At 52.8% G+C, this 14099-nt stretch overlaps 1 protein-coding gene and 2 pseudogenes across 1 annotated transcript, besides 9 other annotated features; all 3 read left to right on the forward strand.

Annotated features, from left to right (window-relative positions):
* Positions 1-886: part of a sequence feature (heterozygous, Esmeraldo-like haplotype) that runs on past the window's edge.
* Positions 887-1279: a sequence feature (haploid, Esmeraldo-like haplotype).
* On the forward strand, positions 959-3793 carry Tc00.1047053510279.160 (annotated as a pseudogene).
* Positions 1280-2620: a sequence feature (areas not merged during assembly with more than two copies in the genome that could not be assigned to a particular haplotype).
* Positions 2621-3806: a sequence feature (haploid, Esmeraldo-like haplotype).
* Positions 3807-8185: a sequence feature (areas not merged during assembly with more than two copies in the genome that could not be assigned to a particular haplotype).
* On the forward strand, positions 5606-6445 carry Tc00.1047053510279.180 (annotated as a pseudogene).
* Positions 7010-8482, forward strand: Tc00.1047053510279.190 (mucin-associated surface protein (MASP), putative; the record flags this gene model as incomplete). Its single annotated transcript, XM_815989.1, has 1 exon — positions 7010-8482. One exon carries the CDS (start codon positions 7010-7012, stop codon positions 8480-8482), a length of 1473 nt encoding a protein of 490 aa, XP_821082.1.
* Positions 8186-8972: a sequence feature (haploid, Esmeraldo-like haplotype).
* Positions 8973-12400: a sequence feature (areas not merged during assembly with more than two copies in the genome that could not be assigned to a particular haplotype).
* Positions 9509-13513: a mobile genetic element.
* Positions 12401-14099: part of a sequence feature (heterozygous, Esmeraldo-like haplotype) that runs on past the window's edge.

Here is a 14099-nt window from a genome sequence, read left to right on the forward strand (position 1 = left end):
GTCGTCCCACGCTTCGGCTTCTTGTTTTTTCTTTTATTGCTTGTTTTGTGGTTGAGTGCACGTATTCCGCGGGCTGCATGCGTGTGTTTGTGTGTGATGATATGACTAATTTGCGTGTGTGCTATCCGCTTCTCTCTTCGTCGGTTCCTTCTTTGGACCTTTTTGTGCCGCACAGCTGCTCTGTATGCATTGGCGTTAACACAAACACAAGCACACACAACGATAAACGCTGTGGAGTGGTGTAAGCGCTGAGAAGTCACACACGCACAAGATTCTGACTGCGGACGCATTTTCCGGAGGAGGAAGGATAGAAGCCAGCTATTTGTTTTGTTGCCGTGCTGTGGTTGTGATGCTGGCGGCGTGCAGCCAGTTGGTGGTGTGGCGTTGAGGGTACCTGGGACAACTGTTGACAGATTCCCGCCCAGCTGCACGTGCCGAAGTTTCTTTTTTGCTTTCCATCCACTGATTGGGCTTCATTGCCTGTGCGGGGTGATGCGCTTTTGAGGGTGCGCCGGAAGGGAGAACAGTAAAATGACAGTTGGCAGCGCGTGGACTTTTCAAAGGACTTTCATGTTCTCTTGCATCCCGCTGGTTGTTTGTGTGCTGGTGTTGCTAGGTGAGTGCACTCGCATGGAAGACTCATCCGCCGTGGCACCTGCTGCTTCTGGTGGTGGCAGTCGCTGTGTTTTCCCGGTGCAGTGTTCTTCTATCTCCTGTCCTGTGTGTCTGTGTGCGTGAGTTGTTGTTGTTGGGAGTGACTGCGGCGGGGATGATGGTGCCACTCACTGTGGATGGGTGGCGGTGCTCACTGTTTCATCCTCTTTTCTTGGCTTGTTTTCTCTTTATTTCTCTCCCAATCACACACAAAGGAAGGAAGTAAAACAAGCGCGAATTGCTACTGTGAAATTCGAAGGCTCTGAAAGGACCAACAACAGAGCACACACACACACATATTTATATGCTCTCACGTGTTGCTGCAGTGAAGGCACCCCGCACACACAACCGTCGCCGCGTGACCGGATCCAGCGGAAGGAGGAGGGAAGGAAGGGAGAGTGAGCCGCCGAGGCCCAACATGTCCCGGCATGTGTTTACTTCCGCGGTGCTGCTTCTCTTTGTGATGATGTGCTGCAACACTGGTGGGGCTGCATCCACTGAGAAGACGCTGACAGATTCGGAAATTCCAAAGAGGAAATTGTTTGTTTGGAGAGACACGACAGATGAGTGAACGGTGAATTTGCTCTTTTTTCCCAGTCTTGTTCAGGTGAATGGTGATGTGTTTGCCGTTGCCGAGGCGCTGTTCACGAGGGAGGTAGGAGGCGTTTTTGCTGGCATTGCCTCGGAGCTCCTGGAGTGGACTGGTGAACAAACAAGCAAGGAGTTGGATAAAACTGAAGTGAAGACACAAGTACTGGGGGAATGTCCTTCTGGAAAAGAGGGATGCCCCGACCAGGCAGTGGATCGGTCTGTCTCTGAAAGCGGAGCGCCAGTACATGTGGATAAACCAACAACAGTTGTGCATGGAAGTGATGTTTACATGCTTGCTGGAATGTACGACCGTGCAGTTGCCATTGCTGCTGAGGACGATATAACGGATGAATGGGGACTTTTGCTGGCGAGAGGGAACGTCAGTGTTGGTGAGGATGCCCGTAACAAAAGAATTTATTGGACTGATGTTGACGCTCTCCCGATCACTTCTAATACCGAACAATATGGATATGTGACAGCACTGCTTGTGAGCGGTGGATCGGGTGTTAAGATGGAGGACGGTACACTTTTGTTCCCTATGGAAGCCGAGGAGTATAGGACGGGGAAGGCGGATGAAGAAAATACAGCTGGGGGGGGATACACTGTCTCACTGTTCATATACTTTCCGGATAATAAGAGTTGGAAGCTGTCGAAGGGGATGTCTGAGGGTGGCTGCGGTGATCCCTCCGTCGTGGAGCGGGAGAAGGGAAAACTCATGATGATGACTGCGTGTGATGGTGGCCGCCGCAGGGTGTACGAGTCCGGTGACAAGGGGGAGTCGTGGACGGAGGCACTCGGGACACTCTCGCGCGTGTGGGGAAACAAAAAGGGTGAAAAGGTTGAAATCGTTGGGAGCGGGTTCATCACAGCGACTCTTGGAGATGATGGTGTCGATAAGAAAAAAGCGATGCTTGTCACTCTGCCGGTGTATGCCAAGAAAGCTGAGAAAGATAACGAGGAAAAGAGTGTACTCCATCTTTGGCTGACGGACAATACGCACATTGTTCATATTGGGCCGGTATCCGGGAAGGAAGAGGAGGATGTCACCGCCAGCTCCCTGTTGTACAAAAGTGGAGATAATAATAATCAGGAGGAGTTGGTTGCACTGTACGAGAAGAAGAAGAAAGTTAATCACAAACTATCACATGATATGGTTACTGTGCGTCTGACTGCGCAGCTGCAGCGGGTGAAGGAGGTGGTGAAGACGTGGAAGGAAGTGGACAAACGTGTCTCCAAGCTGTGCCCCACTTTACTTGCTCAGGAGGTTACGCCACCTGGCAATGCCTGCACTACTGATGTTAAGATCACGGATGGGCTGGTTGGCTTTTTGTCCGGCAACTTCTCTGATAACACATGGAGGGACGAGTACCTTGGAGTGAACGCCACAGTAAATAAGAATGATGGGGCAACAGAGGCTTTTGATGGGGTGACGTTCCAGGGAGCGTGGGCGGAGTGGCCCGTTGGCAGGCAGGGGGAGAATCAGCTGTACCACTTTGCGAACTACAACTTCACTCTTGTGGCGACGGTGTCCATCGACGGTGAGCCGACGGAGGGTAATATTCCATTGATGGGTGCGAAGATGGACGGTGAAGGAGAAAACAAACCTATGGAGTTGTCATATGACAGTGAAAAGAAGTGGCAGTTGCTGTGCGGTGGCGAAACAAATTCTAAGGATCTCAGCGTATTTTTGGGACCAGAGACGAAAGACCACGTGGTAATTTTGCTGCTGAACGGCATCCATGGCTCCGCGTACGTCGATGGTAAGCGTGTGGGGATACGCCGTGTGCATTGGGAAATACGGATTCGAAAGGGATCTCCCACTTCTACATTGGAGGGGATGGAGACAAGACACGGAGCCAAGAAGGCGTGTCTGTGACGGCGACGAACGTCCTGCTCTACAACCGCCCGTTGGATAACGCGGAGATTGGCGTCCTCAACCCGAATAAAGCTCCTACTCCACCTCAGATGAACAGGCTCACTCAGGGAAGCGCGAATGAGCGTTCTGGTGGACGACAGGAGGAACAGGAATCGTTGGAGGTACGTGGTGCAGGCAGCGCATCCGCATCAGCGGTGTCCACTGTCAGTACTTCCTCAGCAGAAGAGGACTCCGTAGTGCAGGTGACGTCAGGAACATCTCCCGATGGAACTCAAACGATGGATGCTGCTTCCTCGCATGATGGTAACACAGCGGCGGAGACAGAAGCTCGAAATACGGTGCAAGGGGATGGATCACCTCAAACTCCTGTAGATGATCCCGACGCTGCAGCTAAAAAAGCTCCCAACACTGACACCATGGGGCAAGATGGACCCACAGTGAATCCTGAGGCGGGCGCGAGCTCTGGTGAGAGTGGGGAGCCAACGGAAGAAGCAAATGGGCAGGAGGAAGAGGTCCAGCCACAGGACGGGGACGTAAATACTACGGCACTCAGCAGCAACGTCGGAAATGTGTCGCAGGGGCATAACAGCGATGCCGGCAGTATGCGTGAGAGCGGACTGCTGCCATCGCTGTTCGTTCTGTTGGGACTGTGGGGGTTTGCGGCTCTGTGAAGAGTGACTGGCTGCCGCGTGGGACACTTGCGACCTCCCCACCACCGACACACACACACACACCTGGCAATGAATTTCTTTTCCTAAATAACTTTTATTTACTTTTCTCCCTGTTTACTTCCTTTTTGTGCGTTTTTATTTTTCCGTATTTTAAATTAATTTTTTGTTTGCTACTTTTTTTCAAAATTCTTTTCTTTCTTTAAAATTTCTTTTATTTCCCATTCCCCACCCCTCTTTTTTGCTTTTGGGGGCAATCACTATGGACGTTTTTTCTTTTCTACTCTTCCCTCTTTAATTGTTTCTTGCTGCACTCCTCCTGTGAGGGGTGCCGTGTGTTTCCCGCCCAACTGCTCCACTCGCACACCCACCGACACGCTCATGACGACGGCCCTGTGCGCCTCGCCTGCTGCACCCATGAGGAGGGGCCGCGACGAACGGCGCGCTGAGGGAGCCGTGACGTGTGGGCGTGCGACGAGGGCCTGTGGGGCGGAGCACACATTTCTTTCCCTCTTGTTTTGTTTTCTTTGCGGCCAGGGCGGGCAGACACCCGCAGCGCCACACACACACACAGCCACACCCTGCCGCCGTGTTTTTTTTTCCTTTTTGCTTTTCGTGTTCATTTCACGCGCTGGCAGTCCTGTCAGCATTTCTCTCCCTCCTGATGATTTTTTTTCTTTTGCTGCGCTCACTCTCCCGATGGAGAGACGCGACTCCCGTCATGTCTGCGTGCTTCTCTCAGTCCCCACACACACGAGTGACTGTGCTCTGCGGGCCGCACTCGCACGCCGATGAAAGGGCTGAGGGGAGCAGCAACACGCAGATGACCCCATGAAATATAAACGATGTGCGGACACATGGAGGGTCGGACGGTTGAAACACACGCAACCATCTTTTTAATTTTCTTTTCCGGGCAAAATATATACAGACAGTTTGGTGTGGCGACACGGCAGCCAGGCGATTTTTAAATTTGTGTGGAACAGTAATGGACGATATCTTTTTCATTTATAATTATTTTGTGTGATGGGGTTTATATAAGACGAAGGGGACTTTTTCTTTTTGTTTTAAATAAATCTTGTGTGGATTGCCACTGCTTGGGCTGCAGTGCAGTCATGAGTTTGAGCGGTCTTTTTCCTGTTGTTTTCGCCATGCGTCTCTGCTGTACAGTTTTTTGTTGTGCGTCTCTCCACACACTCTGCTCCCTCTTTTCTACTTCTTTGCTTTGTGTTTCTGCAGACACACACAACCACACACACAAGATGCGCATTGCAGTGGATTTGAATGCTCCTTTGTAGTGCATGCTGGCAGTTGCGTGTGGCGGCTGTTGTCTTCTTCCGTGGCTGTGAAGCGAAGGGAGGAGAGGGAGTGCGCACCCCGAGTCTCTTTTCCTGCGGGTGTGGTGCACCGCGTGTGACTGCGTTGAGTTGAGCTCCGTGTCCCATTGAGGGCGGGATGGCAGGGAATTTTGGTGCCGCGTCATGGCTGGTGTGAGGGTTTGCTCGCTCCGTGTGCGTTGTGTGGTGGCCGCGGGTTTTTGCCATTTCCCTGGGGCTGTAGCGATGAGCTGGGGGAGATGGTGGTGGATGTCTTCTCCTCGTGCATGGTGAGTGGCTGCTGGCGTTGTGTGCCTTCGTTGCGTGGATGCCGTCTCGTGGTGTGTGAACTGTGCGGCTGGGCCTGCTGCCCTCTCCTCATGTTGTCTGCTCTCTTCCTCTCTGTATCCGCTGCACTCCGTCCCTCTCCCTCCTGTTTCATTCCTTTTCCTTCTGGCTCACGGATCGGCTCACTGACTCCAGCGACTCCACTACGGGTGACGATGACTGCGATGGTGACGATGGTGACGATGCGGCTCCGTGTGGTGTGCGCCGTGTTAGTCCTTGCACTCTTGTGCTGCTGCTGCACGTCCGTGTGCGTGACAGCAGGTGAAGAAGGTGTTGCAAGCCCCTGTCCACTTCTTCCTGTGCCAAGGAAACAAACTGAGGATGGCCCAAAGAATGCAGGCAAAAATAAAGCTGACGATAATGAAGACTCCAGTCTACCGTCTTTTGTTTCCTGAAGGAATAGGTGCGACAATTACGCATGACTGATCCACTGAGTCTGGCACGCGAGACGGAACACGGTTGAAGGACGAAACGTAACAGGTATAAGATGCGGAGAACAAAACGGATCAGTCACTAAGTGATTCCATTACGGTGCACGAAGAAACCGTTTCCAGGAAGGAACAGCAAACAAGTGGACACGGTTCACCGCCCTCTCCACCAACGGAAGTAAGTACGAATCATGATACGACAAAAGCAACAGGTCCATTAGGCATGCCAGGAGGAACAACTCTCCCTGTTGCTGCGCCAGCACCAAGTAAGAACTCCCCTGCGTTGAGGGGAAAAGATACTGCAAGTACGGGAAAGACACCACGTAATTCCGACAAAAAAATGGAACCAACTATGAAGCTGCTGCGCCAGAGAATTCAATTGAGGAACAGACACCAAATACGATGCCTACCACGATGAGGGCCGCTGCGACAGAGGCGCCAACCACTACGACCACCCGCGCACCGTCACGTCTTCGCGAAAGCGATGGCAGCCTCAGCAGCTCTGCGTGGGTGTGTGCCCCGCTGCTGCTCGCCGTATCCGCGCTGGCGTGCACCACTCTGGGCTAAAAGGGAGCGTGGGCTGTGCGTGCCAGCACTCAAAGCCACGGGGACATGTGTACGTCTACTGTGGTCCGATGTATAAAGTAAGAGTAATTATGATGATTGTTTTTGCTTTGTTTGCTTCCGCTGCCCTGCTGTGTGCTCCGCGATGCTTCCCACATCCACCACGTTGAACGCATCCCAGACACAATTGTATGCACGAGACGCGTACAACTGTTTGCGTGGACGCACTGTTGAGGATAGGTGCATGCGCACTGGAGTCAATTGGGCGCATTTTTTTGTATTTTTACATTTTTTTACTGTTTTGCTTTATTGCTGCTTGATTACTTTTGTTTTGGTTTTAATTGTTTTTGTGTTTTTCCTGTTTACTTGCTGCGGGGCGTTGTGTGTTTTTGATTTTTCAATTTTTTCAACTGCCTAATGGTGTGTGTGCGCTGCTGCTTCTGGGCTGCTGCCATTTGTTACTGTGCGGTGCGTGGCTGGGTGACTTTTCTTTTTCTCCTTTTGCTTTCACTCTGCGTTGACGTGTTGTTAGTTTGTGCTGAAGGCTGCACGCAAGTGACAGGAGTGATGGCGATGATGATGACTGGCCGTGTGCTGCTGGTGTGTGCTCTCTGCGTGCTGTGGTGCGGTGCCGCGGTGGTGGCGGAGGGTGATATTGGAGAGATCGGAATAAAAGACGAATCATCGAAGGTTCTACAGGTTGATTCTCAGGCGAGGGAAGCAGGAAAGAAGGACGTACGTGGTCCCGAAGCAGCGGTGCCACGGTTGCATGAACAGCAAGGAAAGAATGCCCGCAATAATGATGGTTCGGCCATACAACCAACAAGACAAGTCAAGGTAGAAGAAGAAGAAAAGGAAAATGAAGGATCACTCGAAGGTATGGTGAAGGATGGAGAAATATTACCATCGCCAGCCGAAGGACAGCCAACAAGTAGCGAACCACTACCACCACCAGCACCTGGTGGCAGCCGAAACGGTGTCATTTCTGGTGGAGGTTCTAAATTAGGTGAAACTTCTAACGGAGGTGAAGGCCCCACTTTGAATTCTTCTTCCTCTTCTGGTGATGGCAAGCCACCTGCTGTTGACAGTTCAGGCTCCGGTGGTGGCACAGGTTCTGTCCCAGGTGGAAAGGAAATTGGAGGAGGAGGCACTCCTGGAGTTGAGTCTTCGAAATTCCCTGTTTCTGGTGTTGCTCTTCCGCCCTCAACCCCTGGTGCGGGCAGTGCGTCATCCGCACAGAACCTGGAACCTTCAGAAAGAAGTGGGTGGCCAGAACCAACAGTCTCTCCACGGACTGCACCACTCAACGTAGACGCACGGAAGGAACCAAAACCCAAAGGTGAACCACAGACTTTTAGTGCTCAAGGAGAAACAGAACGCCAAGTTACTGATGAGAAGACAAGCAAAAAAGAGGCAGAAGAGAGTGCCATTGAGGGGAAACGCCTTTTCAACTTGCCGCATACCGCCAGCAGCACACCAGCAGGACCAGCAGTACGGCTACCAGAAGGATCGCAAGTACAGGGAAACCGAGACGAAGGAGAAGGACTTCCGCCAGAAGCAACAAAATCAGAGACTTCAACAGGACAAGAACGCAGAACGTCACAGTCGCAAAGCGAGTCTACAGGACCAAAATTCTCTTCAAAGGATGAAGTGGCAGTACAACACGGTCACGTTACGGTCCCATCGGATTCGATGACGAATGCATCCACCAACAGCCAAGGAGTAACACCAGCACCATCCATCTCTACAAATGGCGGTGACGATGCTCAGAGTACGGTGGATGGAAATAATGACGATGATCAACGGCCCAACAGCAAAGAAGCACACAACAATCCCGAAGATGATAATACCAACGTTGCTCCCAAATTCAGTGAGACTGCACAGCAGACACCAGAAACAGTCACTGTCGTCCAAACATATGATACTGCAACAAAAAGCAATAATGACGGCATCAAAGCCGCTTCCCACACCACCTCCCCTCTCTTGCTTCTTCTTCTTGTTGTTGCGTGTGCGGCTGCGGCTGCGGTGGTGGCCGCGTGAGAGTGAGGGAGAGAGAGCCGTGCACCGCCCGCACACACACTCGTCCTTCTCTCACTCTCTCTGTGTGTGTGTCCCCTTGCATGGACTCTCGCCCTCACCTCATCCCACGAGGCACACACATAATGTGCCCATTGTATATATTGCATGCACACCCATGCAGGCCCGTTGGTGCTCTCTTTTGCACGACACGCACCGCTGCCGTCCTGCCTGGCTGCATGGGCGGAGCACCGTAACTGTTTCTGTTTTGTTTCCATTGCTTTGAGTGGGCGACCTCTCTCTCTCTCTCTCCCTGTGTGTGTGTTTTGCTTCACGGGAGCAACGAGAGTGTGTGTGCTGGTCGTCCCACGCTTCGGCTTTTTGTTTTGTTTTTTCTTTTTGATTCTCTGCTTGTGTTGTGGTTTATTGCACCCATTTTACTTTTCTTTGATTGGCGGCATGCTGTGACAGCGGACAATTTAATCTTCTCTTCTTATATTCTCATATTGTTTCATTGTTTCAAAGGTGTCACCCTCTTGTATTCTTCTCGGGCCACTAGGTTTTCTATACGCGTGCCATGCGTCAGCTTATCCAAGTCACTCTGCGGCATGCGCTGCTGTTACTTCTGCTTGTGATGATGTCTGTGATGTGCTGTGCATGCGGGTGCTTTGCTGTCACCCTGACGTACCCTTTCTCCCTCTGACAAGGCGATGCGTGCCGACAGGGCGAAGTCGATCTCGGCTGTGGCGAATGACGTGTCCTTTTGGAGCAGAGGGTGCGTCGCAGACATACACCGTCATTGGGAGGAATGGATGGGCGCCCATCCGCATCAATGTTTCGACAAGGGACCTGGATGATGCCAGGAAGTATTGCAGCTCAAAGCGGCATTACGCAATGAATTCATTGGGTGATAATTGTGACTGTAACGATGACGTTTTTTTCTACTGAGAATAAATGAAATTTTTCTTTTTGTTATACGTTGCGGCCACTATTCGATGATAGGCTGAGGACTGTCCGTAGAAACGTGGCCAGGTTTTCCGCCTAAAACGGTGCTATCGTGCGAGAGGGGTTATCCCACATCATGTGCGGCAGGGCCTCCCGTGGACCGTCAGGCGGCTCAGCGGCTGGTGGTGGTTGCAGCAGCGGAGTGGCTGAAGGGCTATGGTTGTCATTGGAGCTTGCAGAGGTGCTTTGTCCGTTTCTTGCTCGTTGATACGCTCGGCATTTTCGGTGGCGACGTGTTCTTAAGACGCCTGTTAAAAAGACGCTGGCGCCATTGCAGCATCCTCGTGCAAGGACTTCTTCAACTATCAGAACGCCAGGATGAGCACGTCGGGCGCGTGCCTTCATATTGTGGACGGGCGAGTTCGCTCAGCCGCAGATTGGGCAGGAGGACGTCAATCCGCCGCTCGCTGGTCGGCAAGGAATTGCGGTGTTCACGTCGGGAAGATGTTCCGGCGGAGGCGGAGGCGGGCCGGTCACCTCAGTAAGAAAGGGACAGCACCACCGACACACAAAGGGAGTTACTTATGATCGGCAGGGCGCGTGCAGGCCTGTCGAAGAGTGGGCGGGAGCAGCATCGCGCCTGCGCGCAGTGCCGCCACTCGGGGCACGATGTCCGGGTCAACATCAGGAATAGAGTCCTTGCCAAACCGTAAAGCGCCTGGCGTGCGGTGTGCGCGTCTTCCTTTTCCTCCTGAACATCCTTCCGGTATAACCTCTTGACGGCGGTAAGGAAGCCCACGTGCCAGATTGGTATGCCTCATTGGAGGAGGGATCGTGCAATCGTGGTTTCTTCGTCAGCGGCCTCAGTGCGTGGGATACCGCAGTGTGATGGGAAAAATATAAATTCCACAGAGCGACCTCGCTTTATCAAGGAAAGCAGGTTAATCCAAATCTCTTCAGTAATGCGGCTTCGCATGGCCATTGAGGCAACTCGGAGTGCCTCAATTGCCGACAGGGAGTCCGTTGCCACCATGATTCGTGTGGGCGATTGGAATGTTTCCAAACGAGGAGGTATGAGATTTCTGAAGCCATTTTCAGTGGCAGGTCACTCTGCTCCATATGAGCATGCGAGCCTGCCAGCTGCTGCACGATGGACCTCCACAGCGAGATCATTTCTCTTTGTGGTGTCGTACAATATTGCAGCATATCCAGATGCGAGTGCAGCGAGGGATGAGGAACTGTCCATCCATAATTCAAAATCACAATCTCCCAGAGAGGAGTAAATAGAGTCAAAAGCCGTGCGCTTGACATCGTCAGAGGCGTCGTTGGCAAAGAGTCGCTGATAAAATCTCACTTTGTTGCAACTCACAGTGTCCCAGGGAAAAATTCGATGTTGAATAAGAGGAGGAGCACGAAGGTGGTTGTGGGGTATCCCAGTAATTACACAGACGCGTTGTAATCCATTAATAACGACATTTCTCGAAAGCGGGATTGATGTCGCCGCTTTCCCATGCATGGATGGCGGCATAGGTTCAGAGTAGATAAGGGAACGCAAATCCTCGTAATCATGGAGGCGTATATGGCGTTCGTATTGTGTGAGTGCAAGAAGCCAGAGTATCTTTTGGAGCGGGAGAATATTGACTTCCAAGAAGACAGATGTGTCTTCCGTTGATGCGCTAAGGCCAAGGGATGTTTTACAGCTTTCGCGGTACAGTACTTCCATATTATGGAGGTAGGTGGGGGCAGGGCATGGGACAATTGCCTCGCCACAATACAGTGACACACCATGGACGTATTCAATCGAAAAGGATCGCATGGTGTGATGGGACCCACCAGCTTGTGCGACCAGCCGCAGCTGATAGCAGCGTGGCATGGTCTGCTTTGCAGCGGTGGAAGCGTGCGTAATCAAAATTAAGAAGTCGATCAATCGTGGTGCCCAGTAAGCGCACTGGGCGCGACTGAATACGTAGGTCCCCATTGCCAAGACGGAGATCGACCATTTCCTCGTCAGACCGTGTGTGTAAAAAGATGTGGAATAGAGCAGCTTCACTCTTATCGACGTTAGTTTTTAGGCTGTGCTCGGCAGCCCATGTCGTTATAAGTGACAGGGCAGGTTGCATTGCCGCAGCACAGGCATGGATGTCCGCACCTGAGGCAACAAGTGCGAGGTCCTCAGATCACATGAGTGCGGAGGCAGAATAGATGTTGTCCATGCGGCGCAGCACATCATCTACACAGTGGAGGAAGAGTCGGGGTCCCGGGACGCTGCCTTGTGGTACTCCGGCTGGGGTGAGTTGTTTCCGGGAGTGCTGTTCGCGAGTGCATACCCTAACATGGCGGCCCCGCAGGTAGTTGTGCAGCCAGCGTTTGGTTCGGGGGCCGAGGCGCGGAAGTCTGTCAAGCATGCCAAATAACTTCCCATGGTCAATGGTGTCGAACGCAGTCGAAAAATCAATCGAGACTACGAACGAGCGATGGCGACGAGGGTGCCGTGTGGGAGCGCCATCTCCAGGGCGCGCATACTCCACAGTGCTGGACTCATTCAATCCACGGGTAGTTTCACCAATAACAAGTTTCACCACGTCCGACGTAGAACGCGAAGGTGCAAGTCCAAATTGACGTGGGTGGTGCGGCAATAACGCTGACAGACGGCGGTGAATCATTCTTTCGGTTAACTTTAGTAAAACAGAGAGTAGCGTGATGGGTCTGTAACTCACTGGGCGGCATGGGTCCTTCCCAGGTTGGAAATGCGAATATTGACCTCAATTTCCCAGGAGCCAGGCAGGCTGCCATTTGCGAAGGAATTGTGGATCATTGTTCTAAGTGTGCCGCACGCAACGGGCCCGGGATGGTGCAGGAACTCATTCAACATGATGTCGTGGCCAGGGGCTGAGCCGAGCGAAGAGTCGCATATGGCCACGCCAAGTTCATACGGCGTGAGAGGCCGATCCATTTCCCAGTCACCAGAGGGCAAAGGAGTGCGGCGAGCAGATGCAGCAGTACAAGGTGATTTGGCACGTGAGACCCGCACAAAATGATAAACGAGCAGGTATCCCTGCAGCCGAGGCAGAGCACAGACGCGGTCCGAAGATCAGTGCGGAGCACAACCGATTCCAGAGGATGAGGGTGCGGCGCCGCCACACCGCGAAGATATCGCCACCTCGGGCTGTATGAGGCCTCAAGTTTTTCCACACGGGCTTCCAGAAGCATAGTGAAGCAACGGCGTAAGGCTTGATTTTGTTCCTCCCTTTCTTCGGGTACATTCGGCTCAAAGTAGGCTGTCTCCTGGTGAGGCGATGTGTGTGCTTTGTGTGCTGCTCCTGCGGCGGACTCGGCTTGTTCCATTTCGTGTGTCCACATCGTTTTTGGGCTTTCACGGCTGCCGCACGGGGTATGGCGCTCAGCTGCTCGTAAGATACCGCTGCGAATGTCCAACCATGTGGTTGCGGTGGCAGGGAGTGTTTCACACAACGAGGTGGAGGCAGGCCAATCCGCTTTTTGCAGAGCAAAGGTGGATTTCTTCCGTCGAGGCAGCGTGTTGGCTAGTCGCGGGACGCCACCGTCCATCCCTACCAAGTAAGATATCAAGCGGTGGTCCGAATCGATGTAGGGAGTGGATGTCCGGTGGGAGATGCGTAGGGCGCGATACGCAGTCACGTCAGGGGACGAGACATTACGATGCGTGATCCGTGTTGCCTGCGCCGGGTCATTTGCCAGTCCAAAATTGAAATCAATTAAAACAGCGGCAAATTTCTCTCCTCCAGTCGTTGTTGATATATATGATGGTCCCAGAGTTCACGATGTAAATTCGGGTGACCCGCAATAATCGCTGCGGGTCCTAAGCGACGGACGATATTAATAAAGAGTTTTGAACAGTTGCTGTGGGTAGTTTGTGGAGATTCACCACGTAAATGCTGGGACAGCCCTGTGGAAATACACGGACAGCAGTGGTCTCCAAGAGGCCTGTGCCGGGGAGCGTCAGGCGCTCGCACGGCAAGGTGTGGCGCACCAGAATGGCAACGCCACCACTGCGCCCAGTGCAGGCCTGAAGAAAGTCATTATGGCCAGAAACTTTTGTCGCTACGTTGCTACGGTTATTTATTTCCTGGGAAAAGAACGATGTCAGTTTGATGCTGCTCCAATCCCGCAGCAAATGCAATCTTTTTTACGGACGACAGACCTGCAATGTTAAGCCGCCAAACAGTGATGAAGCCATCCTCCTCGGTGCCAGGGTTCTTGTGGACGTCACCGCAACGGGTGATATCAACGGAGTGGCCGCAGCGAAACGGTCGCGCAGGTTTTGTCCGACAGCCTGCAGGCAGACCGCCTCACCTTCCCGCACCGGGCATGGCGCGGAACCTTCTCAAGGGGTGAAGTCGTCTTGCTCTCCGTCGTGCTCGCAGCAACGCCCTGCTGCGGAGTTCCTACATGCAACCAAAGCCCCAGCACCGCGACAGGGTGAGGACCCCATCGCTGGGGCCCCAGGAGAAGCCGCAGTGCCTCCTGCTGTCATCAGGGATCCCTCTTGACGTCTTGATGCGGACAAGCGCCCATCGGCTCTTACAAACGACGCCGCACACCTGCGACACATCCTGCGCTGTGAGAGGCACGACCCTCACCACAACCGGAGTCGCCCACGCGCCGTCGGTACGCACGGCATCGAAAATAAAAAAGCAGGGATGCGTCAGGGTGACAG

Source organism: Trypanosoma cruzi, genomic scaffold, assembly GCF_000209065.1.
Source record: "Trypanosoma cruzi strain CL Brener 1047053516699 genomic scaffold, whole genome shotgun sequence".
NCBI lineage: Eukaryota > Euglenozoa > Kinetoplastea > Trypanosomatida > Trypanosomatidae > Trypanosoma > Trypanosoma cruzi.